Here is a 26,801-nt window from a genome sequence, read left to right on the forward strand (position 1 = left end):
CTGAACAGCTTTTTCAAGACAAGCAGCATATAAGGTTTCCTTTCCCTGCTATGGTTTATATCATATAAAGCCCAATATAAACCTTTGTCATACCTGCAACATCATTTTCCAGACCTATCTTTGACTTCATGAATTGACCCTTTGGGGCTTCGTTTTCAGAATTCAGCATGAACAGTGAAGTGAGAAAGCACTGCTGAAGTAGAAAAGCAGTTCAGTTCCTCTGTTCTGCAGCCTCATTGGCAGCTAAAGATACTGGAATACTGGTTTTAAAAATGTTGACTGTGATAAGCCAGTGACAGAGACTTACTCCCATCTCAGTCTTCCTCCTGCCTCTCAGGCAGTGCAGCAGCACAGGACGTGCTTCAGGTGAATCAGCAATGTCTTTGCCCCAAATATTTCACCTGAAAGGTGTCCTCTTCCCCCCCCCCCAAAAAAAAAACATGTTCTCCTGCTCATTCTTGTCTACCAAAAGTGCAAATGTTTCCTGCTCTTAAGCTGCCACTCAGAATCTTGCAGTTTCTGACTTTACAACATAAGGATTGGTTCTTTCCAAGCTATAAAGCTTTTACAAGAATCCCAAGGGATGGGGAGTCCTGAGGCACTTTTACTGCTGTATTTCCTCTCAACCCCCCTCCTGATTGTAGTGACTTCTCACTGGTTTTCTACCACAGGATAAAAGTGGAGGAGAAGTGCAGTCACCATGGCTGATTAGGCCCTGAAGCAGCTGCCTCCAACCACCACTTCTGCAATTTATGTTATCAGGAGACTTAAAATAGTCAGTGTGCCTACTTTATTTGTTTTTTTTTTTTTTCTGGCAAAAAATACAATTCTACTATAATTCAATTAAAAAAAAAATAACCTACAGACAGCAGAAACAGCCTGCTGGTGTCCACAAAATCCCAAAGATTTTGTGTGAGGTCAACTCTTTAATTACAAATTGCACAACGAAGGACATACTTACACCGTGAGGTCTTAAGCCAAGAAAATACCTTATGTTGTGTTCTGCAAGTGTGGTTGAGAAAGTCAGCATTGTGAAATATGGAAGGAATAAACACCTATTTTTTAGCCATATGACATCAACTTATAATTAGCTTCTTTCACTCAAAATTAGTGCAGCGTATGGGCACACAGAAGATCTTCTCTATAATAAACAGGCTCAAAGTCTTAAATTATCATATTATGTGTAGCTTGAGTTTGGATTGAACATACTGTGCAGATGTAACCTGAAATTTGAATAATCTGGAACACCTCTTGACAGGCAGGAGAGAAAGTCCCCTTCTAAAATAACATTTAAAATAAAGCCAGTACAAGTGGCAGAACTTGCAGCACAGCTGATGTTGTTTAGGTGTACAAAACAGTGCAGCTGCTCCCTTTCAAGTCTTAGAGCCATCAAAGGACAATTCAGCACCAAGTTTTTTCCAGTTATATACACAGGGATTGACATTTTTTCCTGTTCCCAGAACTGTGGGAACAGTTTGACAACCGAATGTTGGAGAGCTGGAACATCAAGCTGCAGAGTTCATGGACAAACCTCATGATGCCTTGTAGCCATTTCATTGAATTAGGAATATGATGCTTTGCTGTATTTTTTTTATACCTAAATGAATGTTATTCTCAGTACAATAAACATACTGTGCCTGAAGACCAAAGGGAAGGATGCAGTGCTGATTCTTCTATCTTTATTAACCATTTCTGATGCTGTCTCATGAACCAGCTATTTCTTTGACTCCTAAAAGCTTTCACTGTTCTTTTATGAGGACAAGTTCTTGCTGTGAAAACAGGGTAATAAAGTAATCAGCAAAACCTGAGTAGAGGTAAACTCACCACCCTGGCTGATTAGCACACAGCCTGCTAATTCTGAAATAAAAGTACAGCAGACACAAAGAGAATCTTCAAAACATCTCATCTCTACCACATCCCAATATATGGCTAAATTGGACACTTCCAGGGATGGGGCAGCCACAGCTTCTCTGGGCAACCTGTACCAGGACCTCCCCACCCTCACAGGGAAGAATTTCTTCCTAAAATCTAACCTAGGTCTACCCTCTTCTGATCCAAGACCATTGCCCCTCATCCTATCACTAGACCCCTGATACAAAGGCCTTCCCCCTGTCTCCTGCCTTCCCCATGTTTCCTGTCAGCCCCATGTAGGTTGTTGGAAGACTGCTCTAGGAATTCTGGAGCCTTCCTCTTGTCCAGGCTGAGCAGCCCCCAACCCTTTCAGCCTGTCCTTGTATGGGAGGTGCTCCAGCCCCCTGATCATCTTTGTGGTGCTCCACTGGACCCACTCAGGTGAGGTCTGGGCTTTTCCCAGAAGCCCCCAGAACAGGACACAACACTCCCTGCTGGGGTCTCACAGAGTGGAGTAGATGGGGAGAATCATTTCCTTTGACCTGCTGCTCACGCTGCTTTTCCTGCAGCCCGGGATGGGAATTGACCCTCCTGGGCTGGGAGTGCACCCTGCTGGGTCATATTAACATTTTCCATCCACTGATTTCCCCAGGTCCTTCTCTGCAGGGCTGCTCACAACCCACTCACTGCCCAGCCCGTTGCCAGGTGTGGGATTGCCCTGGCCCAGGTGCAGGACCTTGCACTTTGCCTTGTTGAACTCCATGAAGTTCACACAGGCTTTCCCCTCTGGCCTGTGCAGGTCCCTCTGGATGGCATCCCTTCCAGAGTATCAACCACACTGCTCAGCTTGGGGTCATTTTGGGTACTTAAATACCTGTGTCTAAGCCTTTAATCCACCCCAAACCCTGCCTCTCCCAGGGGTGACTGGTTCCCAGTGATGAAGTTCCCAGTGATGAAGTTCCCAGTACAGCCACTTCAGCCACCTCAGGTGAGACAGTGTGTGATGTGAATCCCTTTTTTTTGCCCCATATTGGCTGCTCAGATTCAATTGATACAGGTAGGGCTGGCACAACACTTCAGAACTTGCACTTTAGATTGAAACTGTGAATTTGTACAGCACCCAGGATGTGAAAATGTCGTTCTATTCTTGGTGTCCACAAGGCTATAATCATAATTTTCATCTCAAGAGGAAGTACCACTAACTCCTTGACTGAATTACAAATCCAAAGTCACACATCTCCCTGCTGAAGACTCCCACATCAGACTGTTTGTACTATTAACCTTAAGACTTCTTGTTAATGGCCTTCCAGCCAATTTAAATATAGCCTCAAACCAAGGGAATAAAAGGGTATTTATTCCATGGTTATCAAGCCCCGAAATTAAACAGACATTCTTATCACTTCGCCAACAATTTAATGTTTGTGGTATGAGGTTATTTCAATTAAGAAAACGTTCAGCTCTGGCTAAATAAATAAGTTATGTCATTCTTCATTCAGGCTACCAGATTCTTTGGTGTAAAAACTTCCCTTAGGAGAGGTCTTGGGACATGGTGGCTCCTCTGAGACTATTTACATCTCTCAATTTCTCTAATCTCTTCTTCCTTCCCTCCTCCTGCCTATTTCCTTTCCCTTTCACTATAAACTGGCCAGTATTTAACTCTAATGCTTCCAGTCTGCCCAACATGCTTTTAGAATTGAGTGGTTGTTGGTTTGTTGTTTTGTTGGGGTTTTTTTATAACCAGAAATAAGGCTTAATTTAAGGTAATTGCTCTCCCATTTGAAGGGTTTTGCTATTTGCAGGGCCTTATTTTTTTTCCCTAGTCGAATTAGCAGGAGAAGTTAGTTTTAAAAGTGATGGTTTTCTTCTAAAATTGTTCTTCAGATTAAGGGTGGCTCTCAGAACCAGAAACTTCTCACTCCTGTTGAATTGCTGGATGTCTAGAAACAAAAGTGGTGCTATCAGGATGTCATTGTTGAGGGGAGGGAGAGGATAAACAAATGGCATAGACTTCCAATGAATTGATAAAATGCATGTGAATTTTAGCCTGATCATTAATTAATATGGGCTTCCAAATAAGTTAATTTTCAGAGGTGTCTGGAATCCTCCAGGAGTCAAAAATAGGCCCATTTTAAAAGATACATTTTTCCAGAACTAGTTTTGTGAGTAAATATCTCTAATGTGGCATCAAGAATTCACAATCAGTCACGAGGATTGAACTTGCAGTGGAACAAATTTATTTTGTGGAATGAAAAGCGTTAATAAAAGCAAATGCTCAATGGAGCAGAGTTCACTGATAGGAAATAGGGAATAGGATATTCTTAGTGGGAAAACTGGCTGTCCAGGGAGACCTTACACACAAGTCTGGTGAGAGGCTGGTCCAGAAAACTTAAAAAAAAACCCCAACCCAAAACATCTATTTTATAGATGATTCTTCTATGATGATCTATGATTCTATTGTTATAGTTATAACTCACTGTTATAAGTTAAATACAATTCCAGTCAGATGGGCAAATTTGAGAGGTCTAAAACCAACTGGAACATTTAAAGTCATTCCAGTCATGGAGGTCGTGCAACTGTTGCAAATAAATTATACTAAAAGCAAAACATGGTAAAATATAGTCAGCAGGTATTGTTGATTACAAGGCAGAGAGTTTATTTACTACTTTATGCAGCAAATGCAGATAAAGATCTGTATTACTTAGCTGAATTCACTCAGCAGGCTGTTCTTATGCAACATAAAATTCAAAAAGGACTCTAAAACATAAAAGCAAGGCTCCATTAGAAAACTGAAATTTGAGAAATTTGGTATATATGAAACTCAGAGTAACTGAGTGGCACACAGGCAGAATTAGCTCCAAGTAGCACGTACATAAAGGACATAGATCTGAAAAAAATGAAGGTAGAGTAGGATAAATATATTGCAATTGTGGGGCAATGTATTTGTGAAGGAAGAAGAGCAGCTGAAATATTGGCAAGTCAAATTAGAAAAGCTGAAATGGGGTGTGAGTTACTAAGTCCATTCTGTTTGACTGCCCAGTGCCTTGAGTTCTGTGTATGTTTGATGTTTGGTATCCTAAATTAAAATACATGGCAAGAAAAAGAGTAAGTATTTTGTCTTTGATCTTCAGCAAAAGCAGACTGAGAAAATCCCTTTATAATTGGTTAATAGTTCATGGGACTAAAACAGTTGTTGTAGCACGATCTGTGGGAACAACACAGGAGAAACATTTCCTGCAGAAAGAATGCTGAAGTTTAATTACTACACATGGCATGAGAGAGGATTTCAATTTTTAGGGCCCTGTGTTCAGGCAGTTACTAGGTAGCCAGCTTGCAGTGGAATATTGATGCTTTAGTCTAATCTCTGCTGTGCCAGAGAACTGTGGAGGGGCCTCATTCTCATGATGGGGCAGAAGGAATGCTGCACATTTCTTAGCTCTTATCATCATGTACACTGCTATGCCAGGCAGTTTAATTATAACTGTCGACATCTTGTCATTTATCATACTGAAGCAGGAGGTGAGGACCCTTCCATATGCATGGAGTACAAATAAATTAAAGTTGGCTCACCCAGTCTCACGGCTTTGCTGCTGTCACTCACTTCGTGTTGTCCTTCCTGCAGTTTCAAAGACTTGCATCCTGCTCTCAGGACTGGGCAGCTATTTATATCATCTAAAACAAAAACACATGCACATGCAGGCCCGGGGGATAATCAGCCTCAGTCAATATTGTTGCAGAGAATTCAACTGTTGAGTTCACCATAAGATATTTACTACCAGATTTCAGATATATATCAAGGAAGGGTGTTTCAGGAGCAAAGACATGCATGGAAATGGGTCCTTGAGATGGTATGGAAACACCAGTCAAATAATGACACCAGGATAAGCTTTTTCACTGACTTCAAACATCATCAGAGCAATATTTTATTTTCATATCACAAAGCTAGATACTAAGTAGCTCAGTGTATGTAAATTGCTCATCTTTCTTTGAAATCACGTGCACCATTCAGCATGTGAATACTCAGAATGCCTCTGGGTACTGTATGTGATTTTGTTTCAAGCCTAAAAAACTTCCTCTCTGTGAATGCTTTGATTCTTAGCAGCATTTTACAGGAGAAAAATCAATTCCAACTGAAATGAGAAGGTGGGCATAGCTAGAGTGGTAGTGTGAGTAGCAGACTTTCAAACACAATCCATTTTTGGTAAATAAAAATAAACAGTTCATTAGATGTGCTCCATCTTCAGGGGCACAGCATGTCAGGCACTGTACACAGGAAACAAGCCCTGCAGATACTATTATTTAAATTAACCAAACAAACAAAAAAACCCTGAACTCCGTTTACTCTGTGCAATAAACTGCGTTGTGATAAATTTTCATGCTGATTTGTGGCTGCCTACAGAGCTTCCTGTGCCTGCTGAAGGCAAATGATGGAGCATCTCTGGTTTGGTTTTGCAGGTGTGTCTGGCTGACTGCTGGAGCTGCCTCACTTTTGGCTGTTGAAGAGCAGCAGGAGGTGCTGGACTCCTGCAGGGACTCCCAGAACCTGCCCGACAGAAGGTGGCCACCTTTAAAGCAGCATGTTAAGCTGCAGCTCACTAAAGCACCTGTTAAAGCCACTAAGATGATGCAGGTCAGGGTTTCATCAGGAAAATAGTTAAATAAATCATGAAATAGGGCAGTGTGACCATATGGAGTGCCCCAGCTCTGCCTCTTGCACTGCTTTCCATGGGAGGGGTGACCCTACAGGCAGGAGAGCTGCTGTGGCACTGGGTAATATCTGCTTCTTACAAACTGCACAAGGTCAAACAGACACCAGCACACAGGCAAGTGCAAGCAAGAAAATCCTGCACCAGAGCTCATGAATGTCTCTTCTTCAGAATGTCAAAGGGGGCAAAAAGCAGCAGAGACCTTCCCCGTGCCACGCTAAGCAGAAAGCCATGGCAGAGCCAACCCTCGGGTGTCAAATAGCTGAACCATGAGGGCATTTTAATAATGTGATATGTGGTAATTCTGGCCCCTTCTGGCTGCAGTAAATTGCCCTGTTTGGCTGGAGCCAAGCTGAAATAGCACGTTGGGCATGCATCAGGAAATGACCTCAGAATATATGAAGCCTCAGCCTCTAGGTGATAAGTAAGGGCCCAACAAATTAATCTCATCATCTACATTCATCTTTGGATGCCACTCTGTGCCAGGCCACAATGTGTGGGCTGAAGTCTATTTTTTTCATTTGTGTAACTTAAACAGGTGGTTTGAGTTACTATGATACAAATGTTCTATTCTGTGCTGTCTGCATCGTAGGTTGTTCTTACTGAAATAGGAAGAATTATCATGTCATATTTTAGAGGCAGGCAGGCAAATTATTATGCTGACAGCTTGCCTTTGTCAACATATTTTGAATTATACATTCTATAAGTCTAGTGAAGGGAATTTATTCTCTTCCTCAGTCTTTCTCTCTTTAATGGCAAGCATATTTATTAATAATTGTAACTTAAGTATTTATGAAGCCATTCAGAATCTGCTAGCTTTTACTGTCTATTTTGAATTGCTTTCATTGCTGTATTGTTAAGTCCTTCAGGATCAAAAATCACATCTAAGTGAAAAGGAAAGAAAGAGTTGCCTTAGGCTCGTGATTGGAATTTAGGACACGGTATGCTATAAACAAAAAATTGTCTGGGTAAGGGAAAAAAGTCAGTTTGTGCTTCCTTTATTTTTGTTTACTGAAATACACTGCACCAGCCTGGTATTGGTCTGACTTGGTCACCTGCCTGTCCTCCCCTGGGGTCACTGAGACATCTCAGAAAAGTGGTGAATTCACAAAGTCTGCTCCTTGCTCCAGGATCATGTTGGTAGAAAATTCCATTCTGTGCACTGCTCCTTCTGCTGGGTCAGCTCTGGTGAGGGGACCAGGAGAGGTGCTTGCTGAACACACTTCAGCTTCTCTTACATGACAGCCCAACCAGCTTGGCTTCAGCAAAAATTCCTGTTTTCAAACACTAATTACTGTGCTGGCACAGCACTCTGAGTGGTTTTCTAATTGTTTGTATTTATTTGCAAAGTCCCTGCTCCACAGGGTCCTGTGATAAATATAATTCCACTCATGGCTAATTGGATGCTTTTTTGGGGGGAGAGGGGAGAGTAATTTCATGGTAAACCATAATTACTAGTACAAGAAGTACCTTATCTGCTAATCCAATCTGAGGGAATAGCTGAGGCTCAAATAAGCCTAATTAGAATTCTACTTGTTCATAATAAATAAGTGGTAATTACTAATTGGATCTAGCCTACATTGTTCTCTAAAGGGAACAACTTGAAAGTGTGAATTTAATGGCAGTTTGGTTTTAATTTTGGCCACTTCCTACTTGCAGTTAGCACAGAAATGAACACAGCAGACAACTACGTCCTCCAAGTCTCCTATGGCTTTTAGTTTCTAGTGACCCAGACCTCTGGCAAAACAGACAACTTGATAATGCAACATATCACTGCATGTTGAGCTCTTGAAGATCCAGTTCCAGCTGCAGATGCAACACACAGACACCTACAGCTGTGTGGTAACTCAACCAATGTGGAAAAATACTTTTCACTGTCAGTCCCCATTCCTCACCTTTTCTAATGAAACAACACTTGTTCCCAAGTCAAAAATGTCACGTGGTACAATTTGGGTCATTCATGGCTAGAAACCGTGGTGGCTGATTAAACAAAAAGAGGAACTATTATTACAATATACTGATAACTTAACTCCAGCTGTTTGTTCAATATGTGTTTGATCACGGGCATAAATCACATTCTACCTGAAAGGAGATTGTAGCCAGGTGGGGGTTGGCATCTTCTCCCAGGCAACCAGAGATAGGACAAGAGGACACAGTCTTAATCTGCACCAGGGGAAGTCTACTTTGGACATCAGGCAGAATTTCTTCATGGAAAGGGTGATTAGACATGGGAATGGATTGCCTGGAGCTACTGGATTCACCATCCCTGGAGGTGTTCAAGGGATGACTGGATGTGACACTCAGTGCTCAGGGCTGGGTGACAAGGTGAGGATCAGTCACAGGTTGGACTCGATGATCTCAGAGGCCTTTTCTAATCTAACTGGTTCTGTGATAACACAAGTATATTTTCCACACTTCTTTCCCCACAGTTTACCGACCTAAATAACTGAGAAATTCTTGCAGGCCTGAGACAACACCAGCAAGCAAAAAGAAATCATTATAAAAGTATTTATTCTGTGATTTTGCCTCCTGTTTTTGGTCTCTCTAAGAACTCCACTAGTTGGCAATTGGAATATTATGTTAGACCTACAAACACATTCTGATTTGTGATTGATACACGTGTTCAGCAGATTTGAGAATTAGAACATTACAGTAATGACAATTCAATCAAAGATTTTTCATTTCTAGTGGTCCTTACCAGTCTCCCATTGTCTCTTTACTACCAACAGGGAACTGAAGATTTGTTAATTACAGGGGGCATGGGTACAATAACTTTATATATTAAAAAGTCCCCTAAAAACACAGGTAAGAAGCAACTTTGTGACATCAACCTGAAGTCTTGCAGCTCTCTCTGATGAGAGTGATGTTAACTAGTCAGACTGACTGGCCAAAAGACAAATATTCTCTCCAAAACCCAAGTGTCAGGGTGTTTAAATCTGCTCCCAGCTGCAGCTAGTCCCAATATGGGACACACTTCCTAGGGGAAGAATCAGCAGCTTCTCTCTGCCACAGTTTTAGCTTTTTTACTTTGATGGATTGTTTGGGGGTTTTTTTGTTTGTGTTGGTTTTTTTTGTTTGTGTTTTTGTTTTTCAATTTGGAGTCCTTCAGAAATAAATAGAAGAATTTCTTGATGTGTTTTTTTTTTTTTTTAGATCAGCTTCTGTTCTCATGACTTCTGGGCAAATACTTCCTTATTTACCAGAGGGCTTAAGGCCCTGGGAACCCAGCAAGGGGCAAGTGGAGGAGCTGCTCACACTCTTTCTTACCAAGCTAAAAACCACTTTTTCTATCAATCAAACCCTACATGAGGCCTCCTTCAACTTAGAGGCTCCTCACCTTTGTGTTATGATCCTGGCAGTCACTGTCATGGCAACAGCAGAGGCCATTCCAGCTGAGAAAACTGCCAGGGAGATGTGGAGGGAGCCCTGGGCTGGGAGTCCCTACTTGGAGTAAGACTTCAGCAAAGGATGCCTTAGAAACCTGGAAAATCATTATTTAAATTGGACTAAATGTTTATCCAGCCTGGGGTGGATCTTCCATCCTTTGTCAAGTTTAATATTGATCCATCTCCTTAATGGCTGTTTGCAATGCACCCTCCTTGGTCATCCCTTGCTCTGGTCCATCTCCTGCAGTTACTCCCTGATCTTAAAATCTACACTCTTTTGGGGCATCCAGTTGCTTGACACTTTTTTTTAAAAAAAACAAACAAGGCATCCACTAGAAACATTTCACCTTCTTTTTTTTTTTTTAATTTTCGTGCGTGGAACTAAAATGAGCTGAAAGACATGCAGTACTCAAGAAAACGTGAAAATCAAGTTTCTTCTCCCTAAAACCATAACTGTTACATCCTGAGTCACAGCAGGAACCACGGTGCCTCACTGTCTTCAAGCAACAAACCACAGGAGTGGCTGTCACAGTCACCTTCTAGCACAGGATTCTGTTCCTCACACACATTTCTCCCAAAATAGCAACAGCCCAAAGACAAGAAAAAAAAAAATTGGCTTCTCCCCTTAGTCCTAGACAACAATCTGGCAAACACACTCATAATTTGCTGCAGGGGCCTGGATTGTATGAGTTATAAACATAAAATAAACCCAAATGAGCTAACACCCCCAAGGCAAAGGCTCCCAACGAGGGAGAGGAGGAGGATGAATTCAGCAGATCTGTGGAGAACCTTGTCCCTGGACCCAAAGCCAAGGAGTCAGAATGTGCCCCTGCTCCAGTTCTTGCCCTTGTCCTATTGCAAAAACGAGTCTTCACAGTTCATTTTTAGTGCTGCCAGATGTTCCTGTTGAAGCCTTGATTTCCCTCCTCCTTTACCATTAGCTGTAATGCAGGGCTTCTGAACTTCATTTTTGTTGGCTGTGCACTAAAGCATTGACCTTTCCTAAAAGAATTGCTCCAGCTGTGAATTTATTAAGTCCTTTATGTGCTCAGGTGTGGGTCTCTTTCCTGGGAAGGAATTCCTGTCGGATTTTCCCTGCCCCTCAGCTGGGACTGTGCTCCCAGCTCCCCACTGCAGCCTGAGGGTTGTGCAAGCAAATCCTGCCCGTGGGGCCGTGGAACAGACTGCACAATTCCATGGAAATTCACACACTCACAGGTGCTACAGTTCATAAATTTATTATTATTATTATTAATTATTTATTATTATTTTAATTAATAATTATTATTATTTAATTATTTACATTTTTAATGTAAACCGAAAGAATGACGGAACCTTTCTATGAAGTATCTGCATACTTTTAGCTGTGCTATTTTACTTATTTATTTTTAAGTGGAGACATCGACTAAACCTACGACTTTACACTCGTTTCTTTACCCGGAATCGCAGGTAGAGATCTCCCCCTCGTGGTGTGAGAACAAAGCGTCCTTACAAAAATTCCGAACTGCAGTTACATCGCTTCTAAAAAGGTACCGGCAGAGGGAGACGTTCCACCACTAACAATTAATTTCTTCGCAGCAGAACAGGGGAAAAGGGGATTTAAACTGAACAGAAATAAGTCACCGTTGCTCTAGTTCTGAGATGTAGTACAACACAGCACAACAGCTGTAATGTGCTCTACAGTTTCAGCAGAATTCCCGAGTGAAATGGCAACTGATAAACTTTAATTACTAGGGAGGATTCCGTAGGACATCTTTAAAACCAGATTTTACACTGATCTCTTCAAAACAATAAACACTCTGTGACTATATTCCAAATAATAAGAACTTGGAGAAAACTTTTAATTTAAGGAGGGGGGCAAATCATTTTCCATAAGGGTTATTCAACATAGGAATGAAATCTGACTCTTATAAAAAGCTTTTCCAAAAATTTCATGTAATTGGTTTTAGTTCAAGTGAAAGAGATTGTAGAGACAATAACAAATGCAGCAGCAAAGGGTGGTCTCAAGAAAAGTACTGTAGATGTCTTAGCACTGAAGAAATTTAAATGTTTATCAACTGTCAGATAATCCTATAAACACATTTATTTGGAAACATACAGGATTCTTGATACAACAAAGACTCAAAATGAAAATGTTGCCTTCTGCCCTGTCTCAAAATATATGAATCATGCATTGAAGTCTAAGTGTAGATATCCATAAAAAATGGTTTTAAAAGGCTGGATGTTCTGTTCCTCTCTGTTCCTTGGGATGCCACGATTCCCGTTTCTTTCATGTTATCTGATGAAAACAACAGATGAGTTTTGTAATCTGCCAAAAAACTGAGCTGATTTTGTATTTTTCAGCTCTTTAACTGTTCTTTTGTTGATCTTACAAAATATTCTCAATTTAGTAGAAAGCCTCAGCTGCCTTGGACCTTGTTCAGGACGTTTAGGTCTTCGTGAAACAGCCACAACCACAAGCACAACCTAAAGACAAGAGTGGGTAAAAAAAGATGATTGATCAAATTTTTGGGCAAATGGTCTTTCCTGTCTTAAGGATTAATGTTGTAGCTGAGGCACTGCTTCCTTTTAAAACCTTTCAAGGAAAGGATATTCCTCATCTTTACATGACACTGGGCCTGAAATCCAGAAAAAGAACTGAAAGAGGAGAAACAAGCAAGGAATACAGAAGTTGGTGTCCAGACTTGCAAGACTTGCTGAAAAAACAGAACACACTTTGCTTCCTGTAATTGCTAAATCTCAGTTAATTGTTATATATATTTATCTATTTTTATTCCCTTTTTAATAGCAGAGAGAAACTAGAAGACAGTGTTTTAAACAATTTGCACGAGAAAATCCCAATGAGGTGGGAACAGATTCAAGGTACAAGAAATACATGTACACATCTACCCATGTTAGAATTTACTGGGTCAAATTTCCTATTTCCAGTGACAGCAGCACCACCTTCTCTATTTTTTTTTTATTACTGCAAACTTAAAGCTGGCCCCATATTTCTTCTGCTTTTTGCCTCTACTACTCTCTTTCCTAAGAAAAATCATCATGTAAGCATCTCTGAACACTTCTTGAGATTTCCTGTACTTGAAGCAGGAATTTTTTTTTCAATCCTGTGAAGCCATCAAATTTAATTAATACCGGAAATATTGACTTAGTGCTAAGAGTAATATTATCATTAAATCAGAAATTCTTGTGGTGGTGATGCCAGCTCCCCATCTACAGAGCAAGTCAGACACTGAATCTCAGTAGGTGTACCATGCTTTAGGTAAAACTCTCCAGAGCTAAAAGCATTATTTACTCACAGAACTTCAGATATTCCTTATATTATTTCAGACTGAGAAGCTGGTTCTTTGGCATCTTCTCCTTAACATTATTTCCCTGGCATCACATATAATTTCTACTTTAAAGCTCCCTAAAAATTGGCTGAAAACATTCTTCTAGAATTTTAGGGAGGAGAGATATAAAGATACCATACAACCATGATGTCACTGTTACAAAATAGCTGCTTTTTTCTTTTTCTTTTCTTTTTTTTTTTTTGAGAAGAAATGAAGACTTTCTCACTCTCTGGATCTCCTCCCTCAAAGCATCAAAAATCTAATACTGATTTCCTGCAAATATAGGCCTTTTAAGCTCGACTAATTTGTCATATGGCATTAGAGCAAAATGCAAGTCGACGTTTCCTGACATTTTGTCCAATATCTAATGTCTTTTAATAGAGCTCTTTAACCACACGGCTCTTTAACTTCCATTGGTGGGAGATCATTTTTCCCTTCTAGGTAGGCTGCCTCTATTAGCCTAAGCTTTACACTTCTGTTCTTTTATACCTTCAGAATGGCTGAGAAAACTATTAAAATGACTGATAGACCCACAGAGCCCATCTCTGGCCTTGGCACTTCCTTCCCAGCTCCCATTGCTGTCGGAGCCCCCTTCTCCTCCCCTTCACAGGTGTTTGCTTGGACTGACCTTGGCAGCCCCTCTCCAGCTCTCTGCCCTCCTCTGGGTCTCCTGGTCACCTTGGGAAGCCACAGGATGGACTGACAGAAAGCCCCAAGACAAACCCCCACTTCCCAGCCTTCGGGCTGTTCCGGGAGTGTTCCTCACAGAAGCTCATCCCCATCCCTGCCATTTTTTCCTGCCAATTTTTCAGTCCTTGACTGAAGGACTGAAGAGAGATGCTGTTGACTTTACAGAGGTTAAAGGGGGCCTCCTCAAGCGACAAATGGGATTTAGCAAGAAGGGAGGATTGTTGTTCTTTCGGGACTAAAGTGTCAGGAAGATGCAGAGGTTCCCCCTGGCCCCTGCTGAGGCACCAAGTGACAGCAGCAGCTGCTGAGGGTGCTGGAGCTCTGTGGGAGCTGAGGGTTCCCACGTCTCAGAAGGGCACAACTTCTCCTTTTCCCACATCTGTGGCTGGAGGAATAACAGTGAGGGCTCCGTTGGGAAGCTGAGTCAGGCCCTGCAGACAGACTTTGGTCTGAGTGGGAGCCTGAAGCTGATCCTGACTGAAGTGGCCAAGAGACTAAGGGACAATCCTCCTTTCTCTTCTATCCCTGCAAGCACATGTGCAAGAACATAAATGTTTGAATAATTAACTAGACTTTTTTGTAGACTAAAGGTAGGACTGAAAACCAACAGACTCAGGCTGAATTCACACAGCCCCCTAATAATTTGTGTGAGTGAAGTGCTGTACATATGACAACACAAACACACACAGAGAATATAAATTAAATATTCTGCATTGCCAAAAAGTTCTGGACTCTGATTTAGATTCTGCCAGTGCCTGGAACATTTGCAGCATTCATAATTTCATTACAACCTGACCTTTCAGAAAAAGAGAAATCTGGGGGTTTCCTCCTGCCAGTGAGTATGAAATACTTTCTAATGTTTATTATCTAATGCAACAGAATGACAGATTTAAATATTTAGGAGAGTTCTTTCTAGAGAATGAATTAGGGATCAGATACTGAGAAGAGATTCCCTGCTAATGTGTTTTCAACTCTGGTGGCTCCAGGGTCTAAGAATCTGCTTTCTGCTAGGAAAAACTATAAAATATGTAACCAAAGGTGAAAAACACGTCTTTCATTGTCATAAAATCAAGAGATTTCCTTGCAGGAGGGGTGGCATAGTGAAAATTCTCTAGAAAGTAGAATACAGAAAGAATAACTCTCACTGGGAGAAAACTCCAACTCTCAGTAAATACATGTGTTACCAATCTAACAAAACATCACTCAAATCCTTGCATGTGTGTACAAGCCAGGTTTAATGGTTTTTTTTTTTTAAATTTTAGGATTGGGCCTTAAATTATATATAATTAGTAAACTCCTTTCTTACTTTTATTTCCCACTTTAGTCCTTGAAATTTGGTGTCTGTTGAATTATGTTTTAGGGCTTTTTCTAAACCTGAGACTTGGGGAGTTTCGTTAACAGTGCAATAAAAATAACTTCATAGCATCACAAAGAAACATTAAAGACTTTTTTTGTGTGCAGCTCTTTTGCTTTAAAAAAAAAAAAAAACAACAAAAAAAACCCAAAAAAACAGACATTGTTTCTTTAAAAGGCTCCATCTGCAAATCCCATTAGATGTGCATATAAGGTTTCAGATGATTAATAGCTGCCTGCTTTGCTTTGGTTGGAGGGGCTGAGAGTATTGTGTGTTAACCCCTCCCTCCCCTTACTCACATTTCACTTTGCAAACTTGTCACTCTCTGCCCAGCAGAGTATTTAAAAGGTGTTTCACTCATGCCCAGCACTTCAGGAGGGAGCAAACTGCAGGCCTGGGGAAGCAGCTCACGGAGGTCCCTGCCCAGGTCTGGGGTTTGTTTCCCAGTCGGGGCAATGAAGCGATTTAGAAGAGCTCCCACAGCAACAAACCTGCAGCGGCATAAAACCCACAGACAAACTGTTGTTTAGGGAGGAAACCCATCCTGTGAAATTTGGAAGATTCACCCTCTGCTCCTCCTCTGATTTTGAAGCCCGAGCTGTCACCGAGGTGTGGACAGGACTGGCAGATGGATCCCACCAGCAGCAGCTGCATGCGCAGCCCCCAGCATCCCCCTGCCCTCTGGGGGTGCATGAGGAGCACCCACATGGACCTCAGCACAGCCCCAGGGCTGAACCACTGCCCAGCAGCACCGTTCTCCTTCCACCAGAGACCAGATTTTGATGCTTACTCCGATTTCTCCACCTCCTGCTTGGTGGCGGCTCCCCACAGCTTCCCACGGGAGGAGCGAGGGTTTGGGGAGCAGCAGCCCCCTTTCCAGCACTCTGACTGGCACCTGGCAGCAGCTGAGAGCACAAGACAACTCCACCCAGAACAGGCCTTGGCATCTGGGGAGTTGGAGGGCAGCAGCCCAGCCCCAGCGAGTGTGACAGCGGGTGTGGGTGAAGAGGAAGAGGTGCCAGTAAACAGCACGAAGGACACTGAGAAAAAGCCACCCAAAAGAAAAAAGGAAAGCTCAGGTAGGTGATACGGAATCAGGGTGGTGGGAGAGTGCAGGCAATGGAATGAGAGCACTTGTGGGACTGAGAATTAAGAAAGGAAGCTGATTAGCAAAACATTTCGTAATGCTTGACTGGGCAAACTTACACAATAACAACACTGAAACCAAGCAGTTTATTCTTATTCTGGCCTTTGCATTTCACTCCTGCAGAGCTTGTTTACTGGACTGAGCATTTTACTCACCAGTACAATGCACATTTGCTGTAACTAAACAGGAATCACATGGCATGTACACACTGAGCTGACAGTCCCAGGATGTGGAGTTACAGATCCATACTTGCCATTTGTCTGAGCATAAGAGAATGGCAAAGAGCAAAGATCCCTCACCTTGAGTTGCCTGTGCTAGCTGGAAATACCATACTAGGATTTTGACATCTCAGTTTATGGTAAGAAGTACAAGAGGAAAAGTCTTCCTTTAGATATAAATTCTATTTGGCCTCACTAAATAATAAATATTTTTACCTCAAAGCAGCTCTGGCTCTGATTCCTAAGCATCACTTTTCTTTTTCTTTTTCTTTTTCTTTTTCTTTTTCTTTTTCCTTTTTCTTTTTCTTTTTTCTTTTTCTTTTTCTTTTTCTTTTTCTTTTTCTTTTTCTTTTTTCTTTTTCTTTCTTTCTTTTTCTTTTTGTTTTTTTTTTTTTTCTTTTTCTTTTTTTTTTTTTTTTCTTTTTTTTTTTCCTCTTTTGTTTTTTTTTTTTCTTTTTTTTTTTTTTTTCTTTTTTTTTCTTTTTTTTTTCTTTTTTTTTTTTTTTGTCTTTTTTTTTTTTTTTCTTTTTTTTTTTTTTTTTCTTTTTTTTTTTTTCCTTTTTTTCTTTTTTTCTTTTCTCTTTTCTTTTTTTTCTTTTTTTTTTCTTTTTTTTTTTTTCTTTTTTTTTTTTTCTTTTTTTCTTTTTTTTCTTTTTCTTTTCTTTCTTTTTCTTTTCTTTTTCTTTTCTTTTTCTTTTCTTTCTTCTTTTCTTCTCTTCTTTTCTTTCTCTTCCTTTCACTTCCTCTTCTCTCTTCTCTTCCTCTTCTCTTCCTCTTTCTCTTCCTCCTCCTCTTCCTCTTCCTCTTCCTCTTCTCTTTCTCTTCTCTTTCTCTTCTCTTTCTCTTCTCTTTCTCTTCTCTTTTCTCTCTTCTTTCTTCTCTTTTTCCTTTCCTTTCCTTTCCTGTTCTAACCTGTTCTTACATCCTGCACCAGAGGTGGGCATCGTGCCCTCCTGACACGTTGTAAACACCAAGTGCTGGCTTGGCTGCCTCCTGCACGGCAGGTCAGGGGAGGGTGAAAATACGGATATAAGGAATGAAAGTAAAAATCTGGGGAAGGAAATCATTTCAGTGCAGTGCCAGCAAGGAAGGAGAGCTCCCTTCCCACAGCTGCAGTTCTGTGACTGTGCAGAGCCAGGCAGTCCCCTCCTGGCTGAGCTGTCCCACCTCTGTCCCCTCAAACATCAGACTGGCAGCACCAACAAGTCCCACTGAGCTCGAGGGGGCACAACACGAACATCTTAAAACTTCCACTGAGCACTTCAATGAGTTCTTTAGATCCACCCTCCACAATGCACGTGCCCACACACAGGAACATAACTGCAAATTACACAACAGAGTGTGCTTTGCCTCTCAGAAAACCAGGACTCGAGCAGCAAGACAGAAACCCGCAGCAAATCCCGGAAGGAAAGGACAGCTTTCACCAAGGAGCAGCTGCAGGAGCTGGAAGCTGAATTTGCCCACCACAACTACTTGACACGGCTCAGGAGATACGAGATAGCTGTGAACCTGGACCTCACCGAAAGACAAGTACTTCCCAAACCCTTGTCTCCCCAGCCCCTTCTTCTTCCCCCACAAACAAACCTTCTCCCTAACACTAAAAACCAGATGTGTCACTTGAGGGTGTGTTTGGCAGTGGCACAGAGGTATTTTAAAACAAAGCCTCCACATTCTTTTCAAACACACTTGTTGCAAATTTCTGTAAGTAGTTGATACATTTAGTTATGTTTCTCTAAACTAAAGATAGATTTGGTAATAACTGGTCTCTTGCAAGCTGCTGCTTGCCACCATTCACTGGTACATATTGATAGATCAAGGTTTACATATGGAATATGGACACCACCTTGGGCTGCAATTAACAGGAAATTATTAGAATTATATGTTTGACACATGCATTCTTCCTGGGTGGTATTTTGAGGTGATAAGGAAAGACAAAAATGCAGAGTTTTGTGGAGAGATGTATTTCTGTTCCTTCATTGTCATCTCAGTCCAGTCTCCATTTCCTTTTCAAAGCCTAGTGAACAATAGAGGAATTGCTCAATTATGTGAAGCAAATTAAAACTTCTGATGCATTAGATTGGGTGGCCTAGTTGTTAAAAACACATGAGAGGCACTGTGGCTGTTTTGTTGACATGCTTATTTGACATGAAGACAGGTTCTAGGCAAAGCACCTTTGGGGGTTTCAGAGGAACTTCTGTCTGGAGCAGTTTAGAAAGAATTGTTCCCATCTGTGTCAGAAAGATGAATTGCTTAAACTTGTAAAGTTCTGTTCACCTTTTCTTCTAGAATTCCACAAATATGCACAGCTCTGCTTATACAGCTCAGACTGAGAGGTAATTGTTTCCTCTTTATCACCCAGGTCAAAGTATGGTTTCAAAACAGAAGAATGAAGTGGAAACGTGTTAAAAGTGGGCAACCAGTGTCCCCACACGAACATGACACAGAAGATGTGGACTCTGCTGCCTCACCCAGCTCTGAGTAGTCCTTGCAGCAATGGGAGAGGAGTCTGGAGAAAATAATGGATCAGAATGTGGATGCAACACTGCTTCGGGTCAGCTACTCAAAGAGATCATCCTGCTTGCAAATCCTGTAGCCCACAGTCTTTAAAAGGTGTGTGATGCTTTATGTTCCAGAGACAATTAAGGAGCACAGGGGGGAAAAGCCAAAGGAGGGCACAATTTTGATTTTTTGTCTCTGGAACTGTCTTACTACCACAGATGTGTCTATAGAAAAAAACAATAACATTGAATCTAAAACAGGAGTAATGTTGTGTAGATGCTCAGACATTCAGAAAATACAGCTTGTCAGTCAGAGAGTGGTAACACAGATGTATTCTCATCCAGTCTTTCCCTGGTCACATCTGTTCAGCATGCATTTAGACTTGGCAGTACACATTTGACTTGTGCCTCACTTTGAGAGAAATAAATACTTTGACAGTCACTGATTTTTCTTGCAAAATGAATTGGACACCTGTATAGCTGGGCAATAAGATTACCAAATAAAATATGAGACTAAAAACACATACACACGGAATTCTGCTGACCAGTTTCAGAGGAGGTGCCTTTCACAGTGACAGTCCAAGAAGGCAGGTGCCTTGTTGATGGCAGCAATTTGCAGAGGGAGATTTCTTCCAAGCTTACTGTAAATCCTGAAATTAAACTCCTAGATCTCAGTTTCAAGTATTTTTTCAAAGCAGTCATCACGAAACACCACAGCAGAGATGCAACTCTCAACACAACAGCTATCACTGTTGTGGTTTCAAGTTTTCCAATAAACTTGAAAGTCTTAAGAACACTTCCACTTGAAATGATCCTCCCTTTCAACCAAAACTTATAGTATATCAAGTTATGAAGATTTAGAAAAGCACAGTGCCTGTTTCCATGTCTTCTATCTTTTTGTTTAATGAACTAATGCCATATTTTAAACAGAATTTTACACCAGCACACCACGACACGACTATTGAGAACACTGAACCAGTGGTTTGAATATTTGAAAGGTAACCATTGTGGCAGCTATGACATGCTGCCTTCCTCTCACCCTGCTCTGATGCATATTTATTGTGGTTGCCTGTAAACTGTTGATCTGCTGGGTACAAATTTGTATATCTGAATGACATGTTTATAAAGCTATCAGTGGTAATTCCACTTGTAAAAAAACTCGAAACAGATAAATATAGTCTTTTTTTTTTAACAGAAGTGTTGTATTCTTTTCAAAGAGCTGATTACTGTATCTACTAAGAAGAAACATTCATTACATTCCTTCTTAACATTTCCAAACTCTGACAGACAGATGAAAAACAAGTAGTTTAGAGTATATATTTGTGCAAAACCAATTAAAAAATAATTATTTCTGAAAGAAATTATTTAAAAATAAAGAAACTTGAGAAGTTTGAGAAGTATTGAGGAAGTGAACTGATGTCTGGTTTCCCACACTGCACTTCTTGCTCCTGCCCACTTTACCCAAAACCAAGTGTTGCCCAAAACAAAACACCAGCACCTCCCCCACTCAAAAAAAACAAAGAAAACTGGATAAAATAAAGAAATCAGGATCACTGGTGCCTCACAGGGCTTCTGCACAAACTGTGCTGCAATCACAGAACGGATGTAAACATGTGCAAATCCTGTGACTGTAATAATTGCTATATAATCAATTATAATAATTAGGAGTATGCATGTTCTCTGAGCCACCTCTACCCCCATCTCCTCAGAAATTTGTGGTAAAGAAAAACCACCCTCAGCTTCCTCCCAGGACTTTTGTGTGTGCATGGCAGATATTTCCATGGAAAATGGGGCAGACAGGGAGTTTTGGTGCATCCCAGTTACTCCAGCTGAGGGGGATAATGACAAAACACCACTATTTGGATTACAAACCTGATATTAAAAATAGGTTAATAACATCACTGCTCAGGTGACATAAAACTAGTTGGCTGAAAAAATTGCCCACTCACAGATGGGAAGGAGCTTTGCTTTACTGTAACTTTAAGAACAGAAAACATCTGGGGCTCTGCTTCTTAAACCTTGGTGCCTTCAGATTAGGCTTCTGACTAAAGTCAGTAGTTCAGCTCTTGGCAAACACTAAAGCAAGCTGAATTTTGTGAAGAACTCCCTGGTGCTAACTCAGACATCCCACTCTCATCTGCTGGAACACAAATCACCGTGGGCAGGAGTTCTGTGTTGCTCAGTTCCTTGAAGCTCTTAAGCCAATTAACACTGTACATCACCTCCTCCCCACTGTGCTTGGAAAGTTTGCAGCCTGCAGAAGCAGCTTGTTTTGGGATGAAAACTTTTGGGATCTTGGCTACCAACATAAAGCAAAATCAGCTCCTCACTCGGAAAAGAGGCTAATAAATCTTCCCTTTCAAGGAAGCAGTCAATGGTAGCATATTGAATCATAATTCACTTAAAAGCCAGTTAATGGGATCTCAGTCTGCACCCACAATTACAGCTCCTAAACTGTTCTTGCTCTGGATTTTGAGAAATAAGCTATGAGTCACCTGTGAGATCTTTTTGTGCTTAGGCAGTTTCTTCATGAAACCATCTGCTTACTCTGAGACTTTAGTGTTTTGAGAAGGAACATTTCACTTCTGACATCAAAGCATTTGACCTCTGAACCTCTGGTGCCAAGAATCTGTCAGGCAAAAACCTGTCGTCTGGGAGCAAAATCTCTGACCTGCAATTATTTTCCTCAGAAATACACATCAGGCTGTATTCTCCTCACAGAAGGGAGGGAAGGAAACTCTACCTCGGGATGTTTGGCAGTGCTCCCCAGGCCTGATCCTCAATAAATAATCTGAGCACACCCCATCCCATCAGAGAGCTCTGGCAGGTTCTCCCCAGGAAGCTCATGCAGGCAGAGCAGCAAGAGTTGCTGCCCATATAGAGCCAGTGCAAAGAGCCCCCAGGGAATGGGGATATCTGTATAAACACAAAAAAAACATGCTGTAGCCCTTTATATCTGTACTGCCTCTTCTAAACAGAGAAAGAGAGGCACTTTCCTTAGACTCATAGATTTTATGGACTTTTTATCTATCCAGCCATGTAGCAAAGGCCCTGATTTGTTTTACAGCTTCTGTATCCCATGACTCCTCTGTTGTTGGTCCTCAGTTTCTCCACAGCATTCTGCAGATTTAAGACAGTGATTTTTCCAGTCAATGGAGCTACTCAGAAAACCTAAAGATAACTTGTGCCAGTCCAACCTGGCCTTGAACACTTCCAGGGATGGAGCACCTACGGTTTTTCTGGGTAACCTGTGCCAGGGTCTCATCACCCTCACAGCAAAATACTTCATAGACATGTTGTGACTAAGGAACCAAACCCTCCAGTTCACACTGCCTGGAAAAATAAGAGAGCCCTTTCAGCAGACACTTCACGGCCAGAGTTTTTTACTGGGGCTTATCCTACAGGAGCAAAGCTTATAAATCCCACTTCCTATGGAATTTCCTACGTGTGGAAACAAGCACACTCAACAAATCAGGGCATTTTACAGAACAGACACACAGTTTTTCAATTACCCCATTTTCTTCCCCCACCTCCAGCAGTGCTCATATTGGGTTTCATCAGCTACTATCTCACATTTTGTGTAATTCCTTACCCTTGAGGGAAGCGAGCAGCCAGTTCAAGAAATACGTCTGCCTCAGTTACTGGGCTCTGAGTGCTGGATGCAGGCAGCTCCTCCAGGCAGATAGACAGGAAATCCACTTTCTTCCAGTGATTCCAGCTTTTGTCTGACTGGAACTTGCCCGGTGTGGCTGTAAAATCATCTCAGCCTCGGGCTATCACCTTTCAGGCCGTATTTGTGAGTTATGAGCGGGCAGTTCCCACTGCAGTGCCAGACACAGGCAGGTGCTGCAGAGCCTCTCCCCACCCTCCCCACACACACAAGGCCACATTGTTTTACTTGCTACGTGAAGGAGGGATTTTCATACAGCACCAGACTTTTACACCCCTGTTTCCCTTCCTCTCTAACGTAATTTTTATTTTATTTTATTTTTTTAAATAACTCTTAGGCAGGGATAAGCATCTGGTTGTCTGGAAGCTCCTTTGGGAACAGATTGCAAAAAGATAATGGGAGTGAATAACAGAGAGGATGGTGACTTCATACCATGGAGGGTTGAGTCATGTTTCTCTCTTTCCTTTTGAAAGAAGAAAACATTTTTCCAAAGCTCCCTCAATCATGCTCTGTACCCCTGGCTCCGGAGCAGGAAGCAGATGTGAATTGACATTTTCTTAGAGCCTTTGATTTCTAATTCAGCCCCACACTCATACCCCGTGCTAATCTGTCCCCCAGAATGCCACATGTGGAGTGTTTCCTATGCCTGGGAATATATCACCAGGTCAGGGTTAGTCCAACAGTGCTACAGCAAAGTCAGTCATTGGAAAGACACCACAAAAGGATTGTTCCTTTCAGTACTCATCTCAAACATCCTTACCTTTTATACCTTCATCTACTTTTAATTCTATATTTCTATATTTTGACCCTTTTCTGTATATTTCAATCCTCTTCATTCTATATTTCTGTCATGAGAAATGATCAAAGAAAGGGATGTAGCTGTTGAGAATCTGTGCACAGTTTCCAAGGCAGAAAAAGAAAACTCTATCAGATCTGATTTAACTGCTCCATCCACTTTTCTCAGCTGAGAAGGACAGACCTCTGGTCTCAGTGTCAGGGTATCTAACAAATCTGGCCAGGAAGTTATTTTCCAGGGAAAATAAGTATCATTCTCCATAATAGTTACCCACAATTTTTTCTGTCTGAAGTTAATTGAAAAGGAGGTTCTGGGGAAAAGTGTAGCTCAAGAACCTAATCTTCATTCAAGTGTCCATACATCCAATACTCTATGATTATACCTAGAAAATGGCACAAATTATAAAATAAGATCTCTTATTTAAAAGGTCTAGCAGCATGGACTTGGGTCAGGCTACTTGCTGTCTCCAAGTGGCCTAAATTTAGCTGGAGGGAGTTATAGCAAAGTTATATTAAATTTCTTTAAAGTATCCCAATTAAAAAAAAATTAAATGTGTGAAAAAGAGAATGAAATAAGGAGACGAGAAGTTTTCAGTCTCAGGGAAACATTTCAGGCACATCTCTCACTTGTTTATTTGCAGAAGAGAACACAGACACAACTGGGGTGTGTTTCACATTACAAGATGCAGGGGTTCTGTCTGCACTGGAGACATGTTTATACTGTTGGGTTCCATTCTGAATCTGTTTTATATCCTGTGAATGCTCAGAGTCCTTTGCACACTCTAGACAGGAAGCCTTTAATTCACACACCGAGAAGACATTTCCAACTACTCAAACATTAAATAAATAAGCATGAAAAAAAAGTCATTCTACTGCAATAATTAAATTCTTCTTGTCCCTTTGCGAGATTTCTGGAAGAACAAGCCTCCCAGTCCTAGCAGGGTTGTTTATAAACTCCAAGAAATCCATGAGAGAAAGAAACACTGCAAAACCATCCAAACTCACTCTTTGGAAAACAATGCAAGGGCAATAATGTTGAATTTGTAATCTCTGTGTAACTCCCAATACGAAATTGGGCTTGAATTTTCACTTTCCTTCACAGTTGCTAGGGCCAACTTGACTACTATTATTTTTAGGAGAAAAATGATCTCTCTTTTTACAGTCTCCTCTCTGCTGTGATTTCATTGTGCCTCTGCCAGGATCAAGACGAGGCGATGCCAAGAAAAAGGATGAGCTCATTGCATTTAATGGTATGAGGTTTCACAAACAAAAACTACATTACTCAATTGAGAAGCAGTCAGTGGTATACAACAGGGTTAAAGGCAGGCAGCTTTTATTGGAAACAAAAGAATTAATTAATTTCTGATCTCACTGGCCTTCCTTAGGGATGGAATTTCTGATTATTCACCATTATTGTCTTGTTATTGCACTTTTATGATAACATTAAATGAACAAGATAAACTTTATTGGTAAAATAACGTAGTGAAAGCAGCAAATTATAGGAAAGAGTCATTCAGATTTTCCTGTTCAAATCCAAAGTATAAATCTCAGCCTCTGGAATGGTGGATTCAACACTCTTTCCACACCTTGTTGATTTCTGGCATCTCATTGAGCTCAAAAATTCCTATTCCACAGAACACTGAATCCTTCTTAATGACACTGTACTAGTTCAGAAGAACCTCTCAAACCTGAGAGATCTATTGACCATCACTCTGCAGCAGTGCATTTGCCACAGATGCCAGAGGCACAGTCTCTGTCACAGGCCCCAGGCAACCTCTGCAATGTGGCACATAAAAGTTTAAGGAGTTTTCAACAAGGAAAGGCAGTTCAGGTGCCCATAATGTACATCTGAGCTCATGATGTGTTTGACTGGGTGCTGGATTTTTGCACAAGGCCTTGGACAGGTACAGCTAAACCATTTTAGGCAAGCAGGTAGGAAGCCACAGGTGTCAAAGACTACCTCACTCTCTGTGTGAGCAAAACTTGAATAAAACCTACAGATACAGAGTTTTCCTGTATCCTCATGAAAATCCTTTGCCTGTGCTGACACGTGTCCCATGACTCCTATTTAGGAAGCAATGGGAAGATATCCATTCCATTCCATTCCATCTCCTTTGCTCTTCCTGCACCCCGACTGGATCAGAGTCCCCTGTGACGTTCCCAGTGTCTGCTCCAATGTCTCACTGACACAGAATGACCTAATTTGTTATGGCTGGTGAGTACTGACAGAAATTAAATCCAGGGTCTGTAGTTAATTGGGGTCAGGTTGAGATGATTTATGACCTGAGGAATGTACTTACTCTTTACACTATCATATGAACAACGGTATCAACTGGACTCAGCAACCTTTGGAATCGAACTAAAATTGGGATTTTACAGAAAATGAGATGTAGCAGAGGCAAGACCCAAGGGAGAAGGCAGAGTGGGCAGATGAGGCTGTATCTGCTCACAAAGCCAGGTACCTTCCCTTCCCACAGTCAGTCAGTTAACCTTCAACTCCTGATTTATCGTCGTTCAGAGGAGAGATGGAATTGCTCTATGCCAAGAAAATCTCATCTGTCTGGAATCTGAAAGGAAGGGAAAAAAAGTTTGAAAATTTCAGAGGAAGTTGGGATTTGTCCCAGTTCCAGTGTCTCTGTGTTCACTCAGACAGCTCACGTTAGCAAGTGAGGCTCACTGAATAACAGTTGCAAATGTTTTTCCATCAATCAGGAACCCTGAGTTTGGTCCCAAGGCTGTGGGCTGTGCAGTTTAGCCCATGACCCTGAACAGCAGGAGCCTTCAGCAGGTTCTCCCATGCCTTTTGCAAGATATCTTAAATCAACATCTTTCTTTTCTCTCTGGGCTTTAGAAAAGGATTACAGAAGAGTTACTCTATTATCAAGTCCAAGGTATTTTATCACACTTCAGCAGTTAAACAGAACATGAAAATAAAATCATTCAATATGACTTTCTTTGGAAAAAAATCACTGGGTTTTTTTTTCTTCCCTAATTAAGACTCTGCTTCTCCATTCTTGGTAACTTCATGCCCTGTTTTTGATTACACAAGATGCAGCCATTCATGTGCCCAGTGAAACCAGCAGCTGATCACAAAGTCTGGGCCTAAGCTTTTGCCCTCCAATACCAAGAGGTACTTCAACAAGCTTGTAGAGGAGTCAGA

General features: G+C 41.3%; 1 protein-coding gene across 1 annotated transcript; it reads left to right on the forward strand.

Moving 5' to 3' along the window:
• Window positions 1–15,898: 15,898 nt before the first annotated feature.
• On the forward strand, window positions 15,899–20,365 carry MEOX1 (mesenchyme homeobox 1). The gene is made up of 3 exons (XM_032711431.1): window positions 15,899–16,392; window positions 18,036–18,208; window positions 19,038–20,365. The coding sequence occupies exons 1-3, from the start codon at window positions 15,942–15,944 to the stop codon at window positions 19,158–19,160; spliced, it is 747 nt and encodes a 248-aa protein (XP_032567322.1). The 5' UTR covers window positions 15,899–15,941; the 3' UTR covers window positions 19,161–20,365.
• Window positions 20,366–26,801: the final 6,436 nt, after the last annotated feature.

This window comes from Chiroxiphia lanceolata, chromosome 26 (genome assembly GCF_009829145.1).
Source record: "Chiroxiphia lanceolata isolate bChiLan1 chromosome 26, bChiLan1.pri, whole genome shotgun sequence".
Classification (NCBI taxonomy): Eukaryota; Metazoa; Chordata; class Aves; order Passeriformes; family Pipridae; genus Chiroxiphia; species Chiroxiphia lanceolata.